The sequence below is a fragment of the Scardinius erythrophthalmus genome (genome assembly GCF_964197995.2).
Source record: "Scardinius erythrophthalmus genome assembly, chromosome: 6".
NCBI lineage: Eukaryota > Metazoa > Chordata > Actinopteri > Cypriniformes > Leuciscidae > Scardinius > Scardinius erythrophthalmus.
The window spans coordinates 2,944,259-2,961,620 of record NC_138226.1 but is presented as its reverse complement, the minus strand read 5'-3'; the positions used below and the strand labels follow the sequence as shown (position 1 = coordinate 2,961,620).

Genomic DNA, 17,362 nt, shown 5'->3' with positions numbered 1-17,362 from the left:
GTCACACAAAGACATCACTGCCGGATGAAGAGCCTGCGTGCTCAAAACATTACCTTTGTGTGAGTCTACTATTACAGTTTTTTTGGATTGCTTAAGCACGATTTTCAAAACAGGGCCCGTGTTTTCAAAACACTACACACAATTAGCATAACCACACACCCAATTAGCAAAACACTACAGATCCTTTGCATAATTAAACACTCTTGTAAAAACTATACACTTCTGTTTAAAAACCACACTTTGTTACCATATGAAACACACACGTTTCACATTACTATACTCTGTTTTCACGAGTTACACTCTGCTGTGATAAACCTAAAACACTTTTAGCACTTCTACTTCCCTATGATTAGAGTATGCTACTCATACACAAAAGAAATTTGTTTGAAATATATTTTCAGAGTATATTTTGGAATGTATGCAAATATTTGAAATTGCCCCAATAAATATATTTCACACTTAACATCATATATTTTTGTTATATTTCAATGTATTTTGAATATATGCCACATTTATTTTTGACACTTTTGGGGACCCATACAGAAAATAATACTGTACATTGAAATATATTCTGAAATATAACAAAAAATATATGATGTTACTGTAAGTGTGAAATATATTTATTGGGCCAATTTCAAATGTTTGCATATATTCCAAAAAATACTCTGAAAATATATTTCAAATAAATTTCTTTTGTGTATGGGTACCATCAACAAAGTACAAATATAATGTAAATTCACCAAACACTACACAAGACCAATGTTGCATAGTGAAGAAACTCATTTATTTCTCAACACGCCCAAAATGTTGACATGGAGATTCATACTACTGTAACAAAATGTCACTTTACGTATTGTACTGGAAGTTTACTGTAAAAAAAAAAAAAAAAAAACCTACACATTGTCTCTTCGCCTAGCTGGATCTGGCCAGAGAATTTCATCAACATCGTAGGCAATGTTGTCATTAGCAAGTCACCTTGGTAAGAAACTTGCACTCTTGAATGACTGCTGCTTTTTATAGTGCTTATACACCTGATTGGTGTGTCTACAATTAAGCAAACAAGTGTTTGCACACCTGATGACTGTGTTGAACCAATTGGTTGGACGGTGCGGTAATTTGACAGTTAGTGCTTTGGTATTGCAAGGAAGTGACTTAATGATAGATTTTTGTGTGTAATGTATGTTAAGTGTGTTTAGTGTTTTGCAAATCACTGTGTGTAGAGTTTTGCAACAAGTGTGAGGTTGACAATGTGCTTATAGTTGTGCAAATATGGGCTGATGTTTTGCTTCTTGAGTGTAAGGTTTTGCTAATAGTGTACTACTTTTAATTTTAGTGTGTAAGCAATCCAAAAAAACTGTAAAGTCCAACTGAAATCAAAATTGACCCTATTTACTTAATCCGTGCAAGTTAATACACAGAAAAAAATTGTTTGCCGTCGTAATCTTTAATCAAAGTCTGAAAAGTTCCTTCCGGTCTGGAATGGCTGATGATGTAGGTTTGACGGCTTGGGTTGGGAAACGCTTAACCACTCCCCTTAAACCGTTAGTCTGTAATGAGTGAGAGATGGAGAGGAGGAGCGCTAGAGTAAAACCCTGCCCTCTGTTCAATATTCCTTTTCACTGGGAAATACGTCACAGCACTGGAGAAAAGTCGTTTGCAACTTCCGGTTCACGCAGACTTTAAATTATAACATTAAATGGTAACACTTGGTGTGTCGACTTTTTTCTTTGTCGAGCACCTTGAGTATTTTTTGCAGGCAATGTTTTTTTTTTTAAAGTTGCCAGCCAGCGTCAGCATTTTCGATAATTTTCACAAAACTTTCATGGCCCCCAGAATATTTTGTTGTATGAATATCTGAACATGCATATAGATAAATCAATACAATTTTGTTAATGGTTAATAGAGTTCATTTAGTGAAGAGTCAAAAAGATCTATAATTATCTACTCACTGCATGCTGTATTTTCCCCATGCAACACGACTAACCCATAGATAACATATGAAACCCGATGCGGTTCAAATCTATGCTCCTAATGTCTATAAACAAGTTTGTCTTTTAAAGGGTAACTCTCGCCAAATTGCAACCTAGGCTATTTTTGTCAATCTACCCGAGTCAAACATTTGTGTAAAAGCATAATTAGAATGGAAACGCCACTTTTAAGTTTGACCGTATTTTCGTTTTCGGCCAAAATGCCTTTTGAATGGGAGTGCTTGGGGCACTACAGTCAGTGAATCGCTATTTTCAATCTCCGAGTCGATCTCCGAATGCAACGTAACAGGAGGAGAGAAAAGATGGAGAGATCTTTACTCTCCTCATGTTACGTTGCATTCAGAGATCGACTACTTTTGACTGACAAAATTCCAGCCATCGGAAACACTAACTGATAACGTGAGTCGTGCAAAATCTTTATTTTTAGTAAACTCTGTGTACACAAACACTGTTCTCAATGCTGGAGTTCATGTGTAGAGCCCCTGGTGAGACTTACAGCACAGTTTCATGTTGTGTCGAGCCTTCTTAGTGTTTAAAAATAGCGATTTTTGATGCGATCATAGGAGTGCCCCAAGCACTCCCATTCACAAGGCAATATAACCTAAAACGAAAATACGGTCAAACTTAAAAGTGGCGTTTCCATTCTAATTATGCTTTTACACGAATGTTTGACTCGGGTAGATTAACAAAAAGACCCTAGGTTGCAATTTGGCGAGAGTTACCCTTTAATCAGTAAAGTTGAGCATCTTGTTGATTTATCTTGCTCACCAGTTCCTCATCCTTTAGTTCAGTCTTGGTCTTGTCTTGTAACTTTTTACCCAGAATCCTCTCCAGTGTCTGTGGTAGAGGCTCATCAGGTTTGGCTGGGCCCTGCAAGAATAATAAAAAAATACTTAATTTACAGTATGCTAAGCATATCTAGAAAGCTTGTTTGTGCATGTCTGCTCTTGGTTCCAAAATTACAATATAGCAAATATGATTTTTATGACTCTGTATCATTTTAAAGGAACAGGCCAACTTTTTGGGACTTTAGCTTATTCACCGTATCCCCAGAGTTAGATAAGTCCACACATACCCTTCTCATCTCTGTGTGTGCCATAACTCTGTCTGACGCACCCACCGCTAGCCTAGCTTAGCACAAAGACTGCAGGTAAATGGCTCCAGCTAGCATACCGCTCCCAATAAGTGACAAAATAACGCCAACATTTTCCTATTTACATGTTGTGATTTGTATAGTCAATAATAAGATCACATGAGACACAGCCATCTTCTAACCGTATACATACTGGGAACTAGGGATGGGAACCGAGAACCGGTTCTTCTTCAGAACCGGTGCCCAGTGAATCGATTCCTTGGAACCGTTAGCATGCCTGCTTAACGATTCCGCTTATCGGTTCCGCTCGTTCAAATGTGACACGACGTCACACACGTGCTGCGTTGTTTTGGTTCAGAACGTAGCAAACACTATGAGCAAACATGGCATCGAGGCAGAAGCGCTCTGACCGCGTCCTAACTACATATGGCGCGACACGCGATAAAAAGTATCATTTTCCATGTTAATTTCCATGTTAATGAAGTTTAACCAGCCGCGACACGCGACGATCCTATTTGAAACGGATCCTATTTTACAGCGACGTCGCGCTGGAACAACAATCTCAAAGTGTGACAATGATAATATCAGGTACTATTTAATAGTGTATAATGTGACTGAATATCATTTAGTGCTCCCAGCTTTGTAGCTGTAAAAACAACAATGGATTAGTCACATCACATCAGATCTTGAAATTAAACAAATGGAAACTAAAACGTTCAAAATGTGATGAAAACCTGTGTATTATTTGACAAAGATTGTTTTAGTAACTCAATAGCCTAATCCACATGAGCACTGTTAATATTCCAAAAGGCACAAGCTCTTCCTAAACTGTTTTCAGTCTGTGTTTTTAGTTTTTATGGCACATAAATGGCAGTTTTATTAATTTTTTTTGTCCGGACCAATGAATGTGAAAATGATCAATTTCCTAATCCTAAGGCACTCTTCTTGATAATCTTTCAAGGCACACACTAGCGTGGCATGGCATACTGGTTGAGAAACACTGCCCTAGGCTATAGGTCCCTGGACTTTACTTTGAGAAGTAGCTCACCTACTTTTAGGTTTGTTCTGAGGTTGCTACACATAATTTGTGTATACTCTGTGCTGTGTCTTCTGATCAGATATTAAAGCGAAAATTAAACAAATTTGTACTTATTCCCTCACCCAATAAGAATCGATAAGAGAATCGATAAGAGAATCGATAAGGAATCGGATCGATAAGCAATATCGATAATGGAATCGGAATCGTTAAATTCTTATCAATTCCCATCCCTACTGGGAACTATATTCTCAGAAGGCGAAGCACTGCTACTTCTGCGGAGTGATTTACTCTAACTTTGAGCGAACTCTCGCTCCTCACCACGGGGCTTCTCAGGCGCTGCGAGCAAATTACTCCACTCAAGTAGCAGTGCTTCGCCTTCTGAGAATATAGTTCCCAGTATGTATACGGTTCGAAGATGGCTGTGTCTCATGTGACCTTGTTATTCGTACACGCTGTGACTATACAAATCACAACATGTAAATAGGAAAATGTTGGCGTTATTTTGTCACTTATTGGGAGCGGTATGCTAGCTGGAGCCATTTACCTCCAGTCTTTGTGCTAAGCTAGGCTAGCGGTGGGTGCGTCAGACAGAGTTACGGCACGCACGGAGATGAGAAGGGTATGTGTGGACTTATCTAACTCTGGGGATACGGTGAATAAGTAAAAGTCCCAAAAAGTCGGCGTGTTCCTTTAAGATTCTGAAAATGTCACTGTACAGATTTTATTTTATGCATTCTCACCCCAGGAAGAGCCACATGCGAATCCTCGCAAACGGAGAGAAACTCCAGCACTGTGTGTTCAGCATCACGCCACCTTTAAAACAGGCAGCTCAATCATTTCTGTAGATTTAATACACTAACAGCAGGACGTGAGATGAATGTGATCTCTAATCTCTGTTGTTTTTGGTGTATTCGGTTGTAAACTTCAATTTCATCTGATATGAGATTAGATTTTAAATCCAGGAGGAAGTGAAGATCAGGACTTGAACTGGATTTTAATTCCAGTGTTGTATACCTGGTGATGATTGGGTGGAGAATGTGATTCGGACCGAGGGATTCCAGAGCCCCTCTTCCCCGTAACCCAGTCCTTCCTTCTGGATTCCTGTCAAATCCATTCATCATGACAATGAGACTCAATCCAACGCAATTAAATGAAAATTCCAGTAGGAGAATAAAGGCACAGATGAAATATATATTTGCTCAGCATACCTGTACTTGTCTAAGACTGAAGTGTCTGAGCTGTAGAGGGGGGAAAAAAGTGTTTTTATTTACAAAAAGCTTCACAATATTAACAAGACTGTGATGATGGGCTAGGTTAATTACATCATCACTAGAGTATCAATCTAATGCTATTCTGAATTTACTTGGCATGTTGAGTTCAGAAATAAGTTATTGTTGTGTGTTGACAATGTATATGAGGAGGGACAGTACCAACATCAAGTGGGCAATGTGTTAGTGTTGAAAGATAATAGTCATTGTTTGCTTTAAAGTATTTCTTTATTGTGTGAGTTTTTATATTTTATAGCACATGTTAGATCTTTCCTGTTTGATCCAATGTTTGGTGGTGGGTTCGGGTAGTGCGCATATCCGGAATGTACCATTTTACAAAATGGAGGGAAACATGAGTGCTATGAGATGTTAATGTTTAATGTAAGTTTTTTGTGGTGCTATGTTATGCATGTTTGTATGGTGGTTACTATATGTCAGAAGTGAGTTCATGAACTGTAGTTATGTTATTTATGTATTAATGTTAGCTGTGGAAGTTTGTGATGAGTGTTACAGGCAAAGGGTTCTACCCCATGATAATGGTTTGTCCCAATAGAGTTTGGGCGGGAAAACTGACTATTTAAACAATGGATTGAGCAGGTTGAAGGGGGGTTGTTGCATCCTGTGAAAGCTATGCAAACCATTGAACATGTTTGAGGTGAGACATGCTGTCAATTTTGGTGGATGCACCACTAGGCATTGTTTAGTGCCAGTTTTGCTGCTCACAGCCTTTTTCTTTTGTTTGTAGCATCAGTGTATGTATGATACCATAAGTGTTTTTTTTATGTTTTTTTGTTTTGTTTGTGCACTTTGAGGACTGCTTCTTGTACAATGCAGCTTCAGAAATAAATCACCACTGCCATTTTGAAAATCACTCCCTTGTACTGAGCCTTCCTAACTTCTCCCAGGCCTCTTGGCAATTCTCTACATGACAAATGGTGGCAGTGGTGCTTCCAGGCCAATAGGAGGCTAGTACATGGGGAGGCTGCATGTTGAGTGGTGCAACACATTTTTTTTTTTTCAAGTGGAGTGACGGGAGACATTTTTTTTAAACAAAGATGCCACCAAAGAAGCAAGATGCAGCAAAGGCAAGGGACGAGTCTAATGTTCCAGATGAGTCCGGGTCAACATGCACGGTTCCAGACCAAAGTGAAGTTGTAGCTGGGAGTACAGCTGACCAACTTATGGATATGATGCAAAAGTTTTTACGTAAGCAACATCAGAGAGAAGAGCGCTTGGAAAGAGAGGCGCAGTGCCAAGAGCATAAATGGCAGGTGCTACACCATCAGTTTTCACAGCTGCAGTCTGAAGTTCATCAAGACCAACAGCGACAGTCACTGGCAGGGATGGCAGTACCAGCAGATACGGCGGTGCGTCGGCCTTCAACCATTCATTCAAGTCGACAACCCTTACAGGACGATGACTGTGCTTCAGGAGGTGAGAATCTAACCGAGGGACAAGGACCTGCAATGTCACGTTTACAGACGAGAATGCTTCCTTGGACCCATGATGAGGACATAGAACACTATCTAACAACTTTTGAACGTATTGCTCAAGCATGCAGATGGCCAAGGCAAGACTGGGTGTTGCATTTGTTACCTCTCTTATCTGGTAAAGCGAGGGCAGCTTATGTGGCTATGGAGCCAGATGATTCACTAAACTATGGCTTGGTCAAACAGGCTATTCTTGACAAGTTTGAAATAAATGTGGAAATGTATAGGCAGCGTTTCAGAGCATACAATGCTCAGGAAGATGAGACTCCAAGAGAGTTGCAAGTAAGACTAAGAGACTTATATGAGAAATGGATGAATCCTAAGAGTCGAACAAAGGAGGAGATCGGTGACCAGATTGTGCTACAACAGTTCCTTAAATTACTCAATCCAGAGACAAGAACATGGGTGAGACAGAATAACCCTACCTCATCTAAACAAGCAGCAGAGATGGCGGAGGCCTTTATGGCTGCGAGACGATCTTCGTATCAACCAAGACGATGGCGATCTTATAACAACAGCTCAACCGGTAAGTCTGGGGATGGTTGGGGTAGTGGTCTCAGTCATTTTGGTGTTAATACCGGGGTATCATCACAGATTAGTTCTGGTACTAACAGTGGTAAACAGCAGGGGGCAGTTAATCAGTATAAGGGTAAAGCGGTGATTATTTGTCATGGATGTGGCCAGCCAGGGCATAAGAAAGCAGATTGCCCTTTACAGAAGGTTACGAATACCCGCCTTTGTTATGTGCCGAGGTCCTCTCTAGGGTTAAGGGAGGTGGAGTCGAACACAGACACGGTAATTGAGGTAAAGATCGGGGCTAAATCCTTTAAAGCTTTAGTGGACTCTGGTTCTAGCCAAACGTTAGTAAGGACTGAATGTTTGGAGGAGGGTAATGCATTGATGCAGGACAAATTGAGAGTTTGCTGTATTCATGGTGATGAAAAAGAATACCCCAAAGCTGAGGTTGTCATTGAAATAAACGGTCAGGCTTATTATCTGTTAGTTGGTGTAATGGACCGGGCGCCTTATCCAGTTATTTTAGGTAGAGATGTGCCTGTGCTTGTAGATCTTTTGCAGAATGACAGGGAGATAGCTGAAGTCATGATGGTAACAAGAGCACAGGCTAAGCATGATAAGACCTGTAAACAGCTGCTACAAGAGTTACCTTTTGGTGGGGGTCCTAAAACTAGGAAATCTAGACGTGAGAGGCGGCAGAACAAAGTTGAGGGTACAGAAATGGTCGAAAAATTGCCTGAACCTAATGCAGATGATATTGAATGCATTCCTCATGATATAGTGGAACTTCAAAGGCAAGATAAAACCCTGAAACTCTTGTTTGAGAAGGTTTGCAAGGAAAACACTGAGTCAGCTTTGCTGCAGAAAGATCGTTTTGTGATTAAAGAGGATAGGCTGTACCTGGTACTGTAAGTGCTGAGGGAGAGAGGTTAGTGGTCCCTGAATCCATGAGACTGAGGATATTGCAGTTAGGTCATTCTGTACCGTGGACGGGGCATTTAGGCCAGCAGAAAACGCTAGCCAGAATTGCTAGAGGATTTTATTGGCCCAGACTGTATATGGACGTAATGGATTTTTGTAAGTCTTGTCCAGAGTGTCAGCTGGTGAGTCCAGCTAGAAAGGGCGATAGAGCACCTCTTGTGAGTCTTCCTATTATTGACATCCCGTTTTCTCGCATTGCTATGGATATAGTGGGTCCGTTAGAAAAGAGTAGAACAGGAAATCGGTATATTCTGGTTGTGGCAGATTATGCTACTAGATATCCAGAGGTTTTTCCTCTTAAAAACACAAAGACGAGACAAATTGTCAATGCCCTTGTTCAGCTCTTTTCACGGGTAGGCTTACCCAAAGAGATAATTACAGATCAGGGAACCAATTTTACGTCCAGACAAATTAAGCAAGTGTATTCAATGTTGCATATACATCCTATTAAGACCACTCCTTATCATCCTCAGACTGATGGTATGGTAGAAAGGTTTAATCAGACATTGAAATCAATGTTGCGCAAGTTTGTGTCTGACACAGGTGCAGACTGGGACCAGTGGTTGCCGTACTTGATGTTTGCCTATCGAGAAGTTCCACAATCGTCTACAGGCTACTCACCCTTTGAGCTGCTCTATGGACGTCAGGTTCGTGGGCCTTTGGATGTCTTAAAGGAGGCCTGGGAAGGAGACAATGCAAGTGAACAAACAAATATCTTATCGTATGTCATTAAGATGAGGGAGAAGATGGACTCGATGGCAGAGTTGGTAAGAGACAACATGACTAAGGTGCAACAACATCAAAAACAATGGTACGATCAGTCAAGCAGGAAGAGAATATTAAGTCCAGGTCAAAAGGTGTTACTGCTCCTTCCCACATCTGACAGTTCATTACTGGCCAAGTGGCAGGGGCCGTATGAAGTGTTACGTAAACTAAGTGCTACTAACTATGAGATCTCTCTACCAGATCGCAGGAAGAAGTCTCAAGTTTTTCATATTAACCTCTTAAGACCGTGGCATGAGAGAAGAGGCTCATGCTCTGAGCAGTTGTGGGCAAGAAAGGTGGACGAAGAAGAGGAACTAGAGGAGCAATACTTCCCAGTTGATCAAAAGTCAATAACTGTTCCATCAGTAAATCATCTTACACCTAAACAGCAGAGAGAGTTCCTGAAACGAGTACCAAAGAATCTTTTCAGTGATCAGCCTGGAAAAACAGATCTTCTACAGCATGATTCACCTTCTGCCAACGGATCCCATTAGGCAGACTCATTGTAGAGTGCCCGCCCGCCTGATTCCCGCTTTGAAAGAGGAAGTGAAAGTGATGCTTGATTTAGACATCATAGAACCATCGAGGAGCGAATGGTGTAGTCCAGTGGTGCTGGTACCAAAAAAGGATGGTTCACTCAGGTTCTGTGTGGATTTCTCGAAGCTTAATGCAGTGTCTGCTTTTGATCCATACCCAATGCCAAGAGTTGATGAGCTAATTGAACGACTGGGCAAAGCTAAGTATTTAATAACTCTCGACTTATGCAAAGGATATTGGCAAGTGCCATCGGCTGACTCGGCTAAAGAACTGACTGCTTTCCGTGTTCCTTCTGGATTATATCATTTTAAATTTATGCCTTTTGGCCTGCAGGGGGCGGCAGCCACTTTTCAGCGCTTGGTGGATCAGGTGCTGAGAGGAGTGGACAGTTTTGCAGCAGCTTATATCGATGACATAGTCATTTACAGCGATTCGTGGGAAGAACATCTGGAACATCTTGCTGAAGTGTTCAATAAGATCCATCACGCAGGTCTGGTTGTCAATGCTAAAAAGTGCCAGATAGCCAAGCATGAGGTCTCTTATTTGGGCTACGTTGTGGGTGGAGGATCAATCAGGCCTCAAGTGGATAAAGTGCAAGCTATCTTGTCGTGTGTACCCCCAACGACGAAGAAGAGTGTTCGATCATTTCTGGGCTTGGTGGGCTGGTACAGGAGGTTTGTTCCAAATTTTGCCAGCAGAGCTGCAGTATTAACGAATCTCACAAGGAAGAGTAGCCCCATAAAGATCAAGTGGACCCCAGAGTGTGAGCAGGCTTTTCAAGATTTAAAGGCTTGCCTGTGTAAAGATCCCGTCCTACAGAGCCCAAACTTTGACCTTCCTTTTGTTGTTCAAACCGATGCATCTGGTCTGGGATTGGGTGCAGTACTGTTACAAGGGGAGGGACAAGATCGACACCCAGTACAGTACATTAGCAGAAAGTTGTTTCCTCGGGAGACTAACTATTCAACTGTTGAAAAAGAAGCGTTGGCCATTAAATGGGCCCTGGACACTTTAAAGTATTATTTGATTGGCAAAGACTTTGTTCTTGAGACTGATCATAGGGCATTGCAATGGATCAATAAAATGAGAGACAGTAATGCAAGAGTTACACAGTGGTATCTTTCTCTCCAACCTTTTAAGTTCAAAGTCCAATATAGGACTGGATCACTGAACATTATTGCAGACTTTTTGTCACGCCTCTCTTGAAGAGTGGCTGTCTTGAGGAGGGGGGTATGTGATGATGGGCTAGGTTAATTACATCATCACTAGAGTATCAATCTAATGCTATTCTGAATTTACTTGGCATGCTGAGTTCAGAAATAAGTTATTGTATATTGTGTGTTGACAATGTATATGAGGAGGGACAGTACCAACATCAAGTGGGCAATGTGTTAGTGTTGAAAGATAATAGTCATTGTTTGCTTTAAAGTATTTCTTTATTGTGTGAGTTTTTATATTTTATAGCACATGTTAGATCTTTCCTGTTTGATCCAATGTTTGGTGGTGGGTTCGGGTAGTGCGCATATCCGGAATGTACCATTTTACAAAATGGAGGGAAACATGAGTGCTATGAGGTGTTAATGTTTAATGTAAGTTTTTTTGTGGTGCTATGTTATGCATGTTTGTATGGTGGTTACTATATGTCAGAAGTGAGTTCATGAACTGTAGTTATGTTATTTATGTATTAATGTTAGCTGTGGAAGTTTGTGATTAGTGTTACAGGCAAAGGGTTCTACCCCATGATAATGGTTTGTCCCAATAGAGTTTGGGCGGGAAAACTGACTATTTAAACAATGGATTGAGCAGGTTGAAGGGGGGTTGTTGCATCCTGTGAAAGCTATGCAAACCATTGAACATGTTTGAGGTGAGACATGCTGTCAATTTTGGTGGATGCACCACTAGGCGTTGTTTAGTGCCAGTTTTGCTGCTCACAGCCTTTTTCTTTTGTTTGTAGCATCAGTGTATGTATGATACCATAAGTGTTTTTTTTTAATGTTTTTTTGTTTTGTTTGTGCACTTTGAGGACTGCTTCTTGTACAATGCAGCTTCAGAAATAAATCACCACTGCCATTTTGAAAATCACTCCCTTGTACTGAGCCTTCCTAACTTCTCCCAGGCCTCTTGGCAATTCTCTACATGACAAAGACATTTCAAGATTTATAATAAGTCTTCAGCTCTAACAAAGTGCAATTCAGTCCACGTCATCTTACTGTCATTTGTAATTAACTTACTGTTTAAATTAGCTGGAGATAATTCTTAAAAGCAAAACCTTATGGTGTGTGTTCAAGTCCTCTTGAGAAGTTCGTATTTACGAGTTGGGAAGTCGTACGACGTCAGGTGCGTTTCAATTACTTTAGTCAAAGCAAAATCATTATACATTAGTCAACATTTGAAGTGGATCAAAACCTTTCATCAAATGAATTTTGAACAATAGCCGTTCTTGTCTTAGGACAACTTTGATGAACTTTTTTTGATCCACTTCAAATATTCTATCGCAATTGTACAATAATATGGTATTTTGTACACGCAACTTAGATGAAAAAAGGAAAATTTTCATTAATTTTAACAAATTTACCCTTAATACAGACACTGCATCTATTAAGTCCAACATGTTTTCTCACGGACACTCGGAAACTTTGGGATTATAGAAAATCTGAAGTCTCCCACTCATAATTACAACTTTGTGGTGAAGACTTGAATGCATCATTAGAACAGAGTGTTGCCTTTCATGTTCAACTATATTAAATAGTGCATAATAAATGCACAAGACTATATCGTAGATCAATTCAATTAATGGTGCCACTCTATTTTTCAGTATAAGACTTACTCGCTGCGGTCCTGTGAATTGTAAACCGGGGGACGGTACGGAGTGAAGTTTACCTAAAAGAGTAAAAAATGTGTGGGATAAGATAAACAATACAACAGAATGCGGTTTAATGTTATAAGCTATGTGGAATAATTCATATCAGGCACCTCCCAGGACACCTTCTCCTCAGGCACAGGAAAGCGTGCGACGTTACTGCCGGGATACTGAAGCTGACGTGCGAACATGTGAGGGGTTGTTTCGTCATCCGACTCCTGTCCACTAGATTCACCATCGTCCCTGTCAGAGCTTTTACCTGCTGGATGGACAGAGGTCTTCATCTACAACCCAGCTAATAGGGAACGTTATCAGAACATTCACACAAGGTTCTTCTCAAAGTTATGAGCAAACATGTCAGCTTTGGCGCTTGCAACGGCAAGGTCATGGGTTCGATTCCCAGGAGAAGCAAGAACTGATAAGAATGTAAATGTGTACCTTGAAACGCAATGTAAGTCGCTTTGGATTAAAAGCGTCAGCCAAATGCATAAATGTAAACATTCTTCCAGTAACGTTAATACAATGTTTGCTCAAAGTTATCCGGTCTTTAATATTGTTCTCTTAAAGTTAGCATAAAAGCATTATTTATGCATCATTCATTTTCTGAAATGTTTTTATTGGATGTTCCTCTAACGTGATTTAAATGTTACTAATGTTCAGGGAACATTTCAAAAGTAACATTCCCATAATATCTGAAGAATGATAAAATGGAATGTTTCCTTAATGTTTGCATAACCAAGAAAAATTTGAGCGTTCAGAGAACATTCAGAAATAACCTTTTCATAACTTAATGTGAATTTTAACTAACATATTTTTGTTTGCTGGGAAGCAGCTGATGTTCTTTGCTGAACATCAAGCATTTAGGCACTTTCCACAAATAAAAATAAGACCTGAATGTCTTAAAATCAGCAAATGACCAGTGCTTGTTATTTTTTTCTGACAGATAAAAGTTTATCTAACATACAATAGTAATCTAACATAAATTAATACTGCATTAAATTGATCAAAAGTGACATTTTAAATACATTTATAATGTTACAAAATAGTCTATTTCAAATAAACGCTGTTTTTAACAGTTTTTTAAGAATCCTGAAAAATTATATAATGGTTTCTGCAAAAAATATGAAGCAGCAAAACTGTTTACAACATTGATAACAATCATAAATCTTCTTGAGCAGCAAATCATTATATTAGAATGATTTCTGAAGGATCATGTGACACTAAAGACTGGAGTAATGATGCTGAAAATTCAGCTTTACATTTGAACATATATTCACATAGAAAACAGTTATTTGAAATTGTAATATTTCACAATATTACTGTTTTTACTGTATTCTTGATCAAATTAATGCAGCCTTGAGGAACATAAAGACTTCTTTCAAAAACATTTAAAAAATCTTATTTCGAACAGTAGTGAATATAAGATCTCATAACAAACTATTATAAAGACAGATCATGACTATGAAAAAGGATGCATGCATCTAATAAGAGCTGATTTTAAACACACTCTGCTTACTCATTAGAGGAGGCTGCATTTTGGATTTGCATCCCTGAGATTTCAGCGCATCTATAATCCATCGTAAAGCTTTGGCAGACTCTGAGACCTGGAAAAGGACAAGAGATTCACCATCTGACACTCACATTTGCTTTGACATGCTGCCTGAAATAATTAACAGAGCAAACTGACTGTAAAACACTATTTATGCTGTATTTGTGAGTGTTCGAGCCAGAATGACACCTGCTCTTCAAGCTTAGTAAGTCGTTTTGCCATCGTGGCCGAAACCATCTCCTGCTCCCGTTCCAGAAGTTCTGACATCGCTCCGACCCTGAGAGGAAAACAGAGGTTTAAAGGTGCAGTCTGTAAGAATGACAGCTAGTGGTTGAAATAGGAACTGCAGTCCAAATTCAAAAATATCACCTCAGACTCGACGCTTGCGTGGGTTGCCAGTTTGAGGACACGCAACAGGAACGAGCGCAATTAACAATGAAAGACGAGGAGACTTACACACTTACATCGCAAGTTGATGAGTTGATTTATCCACGTTTTAATATGCTCTCGTTCATAGAGATTAGGGCTGGGCGATAAAACGATAACGATAATTATCGCAATATAATTTTTCTCGATAAAACGATATCAAGAGTTCGATAAATGTTCAATAATGTTTATGCGCCAAAAGCAGAGCGAAGCTCATTTGAACCGCGCGGCACACGGACCATTTATCCGCTCGGCTCAAAGTCCAAACGGCAGCGCAGCGCGAGCTCACTAGAGCAGATGCGTTTACTCTGATCGGTCTCGTCACGAGATCCAGTGAGAAGCGCTTGAGTTCAGCGAAGAACGCAAATATCTCAGTGATTTAAACCAGTTTAAAGGCAGATGAAACAGCGCTGACAAACAGGAGAAACACTGCGCAGAAGGCTTTTCCGTCTACAAATTCCCATCATTTACCATGGATTTACTGTAACGTTAGCCTAGTAATATTAACTGCACCATGAAATGTGGGATATACATATTGAATTGTATTATATTATTAATGTAGACAATGTATTAAAGGACTAACGGAATATAATTACAGTATTTAATAATGTATTTAGGCTACTTCTTTTCATACAAATACCATAGAAACCATAAAGTTACATTTTGCCATGATAGTGAGGTGCCATAGGCTATGCCTGGTTTCATCTGTGGTTTTATCTATGATACTGGATGACCAATGGTTAATTTTAATAGAACTCAAACAGTCAGAATATTACATTTTACCAAATAAAAATTAGCACATGCAGAAACTAAAAAATGTATTTTGTTAAGGAAAAATGACAAATGTTTGAATGTTCTACCTCAGATTTGTGAAGTGTTTGTCATGATATGTTCTGACAATAAAGAGTAGTTTAAAACCACAATTAACGCTCTGGTTTCTACAACTTTCACTTAGGAGCAAAAATCTGCCTTTAAACTTGAAAGAAATAAAGATTTGACATTTATCGTGATAATTATCGATATCGACTGATATAAAAAAAATTATAGTGATATTTTTTTTTGGCCATATTGCCCAGCCCTAATAGAGATTTTTAGATGCATCGTTTTTCAGAGAAACGAAAATGTGAACTTAGCATGTTTCCTAAATATCTGCAAACATATGATGGTATTTTTATGCTTTAGTAGAGTGAAAAAGATACATACAGCACCTTTAACCTTCATATGAGTGTGACATTATGAATCCATAAGCTTAAATTCACAGGAAAAAGGTTAGGCACAGATTCGGGAGCACTTTTAGAAGTTTGTTGCACACCTTTTTGAGAGGTTAACATTACATTTCAAGAGTTTTACTTCACTTGGCCACAGTGTGAAGAACACAATTGTTAACAGCAATGGAAAATTAGCCAAAATTGTAAGACCCAAAAACATACAACCAGTCTTACTATGGGTCTGGGGCCGAATTCACAAAAATCTTCATACGAAAGAAGTTAATACATTTAATACAAATCTTGAGAAGAAAAAGACTTTGGTGTTTCTGAATGTACTGTATGGTGGTTCTTGTCAAAGACTTGCTGATCAACTTCAGAGAACTGGTGCTCATCCCTAGTAATAGTAATATGTAAAAGATCTTAATGAAAAATTTGGAATCCCAATGAAACACTTTTTTAAATACTTGCAAATTCGCAGTTATATCAATAACAAGCAAAACCATTCACTATCTAGACCTCTACCAACAGACCTAGAAAAGGCTATGTTTTACGAGGAACCTAGTACAAACCAAATTTCACTGTTTTATTGCAAATTTGTAAACAGTTCTAAGGAATCATCTGATTCCAAGAGAATTGCTTGGGGTATAGATTTGCAAAATGACCTTCCAGATTCAGAATGGAGCCAGATATGTGTTAAAGCCCAGAATGTGTCAATTAATACTAGATTTAAGCTGATCAAATACAACTGGGTAATGCGTACATATGTCACCCCTGAAAAGTTAAATAAATTTAACCCGGAAATCCCAGATATCTGTTTTAAATGCCAAAAACATAAGGGAACATTCTTCCATTGTATCTGGGAATGTGAGGTGATCAAGACATTCTGGCAAAAGGTGACAGCACTAATTTCTTTAATTATCTCAAAACCAATTCCAATGACCCCCTGAAATATGTGCTTTGGGTTTAATTCCTGTAAGTCTACCATTATCAGGTTATCACACTAAAATGATTGACATTTGTCTAGTTCATGCAAGACGTTTAGTAGCATTCTACTGGAAGAACATAGAAGGTCCATCCATTGATCATTGGTTAAAAGATCTGTCACATTGTATTGCATTGGAAAGAATAACCTACAGCATAAAGGGCAAACTAAAAGATTACCATAAAATATGGGATCTTTTTATACATTTTCTGGAAAATAACCAAATGTCGATACAGGCAATATTAGATACCTCTCAATCCACTGATTGATATGTGTAAATATGATGTGCTTATGTATTTGAAAATATGTGGACACATTTGTCTTAGCCTTTGTATAATAACTTCTATACCTGTGTAACTGATTTTTTGGATGCTGAGGGTGGGTGTGGGTGGGGGTGGGGAGATAGTTAAAAATAAAAAAATGTTTAGTTTTTTGGAAATGTTTTTGTTATGCTACATGTTTTTCAATAAAAATATGTTTAAAAAAAAAAAATAGTAATATGTAATATATATAGTTAGGGTTATGTTGTAATGCTTAATATTTGAAACATCCCAATAAATTAATCCAAATTCGTACTTGTCGAGATTTAAGGCAAGTTGGTGGTTATCCTAAGTGTAAGAGGTTATTATGATTTTTAAGAACATTCTTTTCAGGATACAA

At 38.9% G+C, this 17,362-nt stretch overlaps 1 protein-coding gene across 4 annotated transcripts in view; it reads right to left on the bottom strand.

Annotated features, from left to right (window-relative positions):
• The window catches only part of trpm2 (transient receptor potential cation channel, subfamily M, member 2), a gene marked incomplete at its 5' end in the record, with an annotated part of 61,435 nt that overhangs the window by 3,563 nt on the left and 40,510 nt on the right, over positions 1 to 17,362 (bottom strand). For 3 of the 4 annotated variants that reach the window (XM_081367663.1, XM_081367666.1, XM_081367665.1), the window contains 8 exons: positions 2,757 to 2,858; positions 4,861 to 4,933; positions 5,135 to 5,221; positions 5,329 to 5,358; positions 12,505 to 12,557; positions 12,651 to 12,799; positions 14,054 to 14,141; positions 14,276 to 14,363. In XM_081367663.1, the coding sequence (XP_081223789.1) occupies positions 2,757 to 2,858; positions 4,861 to 4,933; positions 5,135 to 5,221; positions 5,329 to 5,358; positions 12,505 to 12,557; positions 12,651 to 12,799; positions 14,054 to 14,141; positions 14,276 to 14,363 (670 nt within the window). The remainder of the gene's footprint in view (positions 1 to 2,756; positions 2,859 to 4,860; positions 4,934 to 5,134; positions 5,222 to 5,328; positions 5,359 to 12,504; positions 12,558 to 12,650; positions 12,800 to 14,053; positions 14,142 to 14,275; positions 14,364 to 17,362) is intronic. The other variant, XM_081367664.1, reaches the window with a different exon arrangement.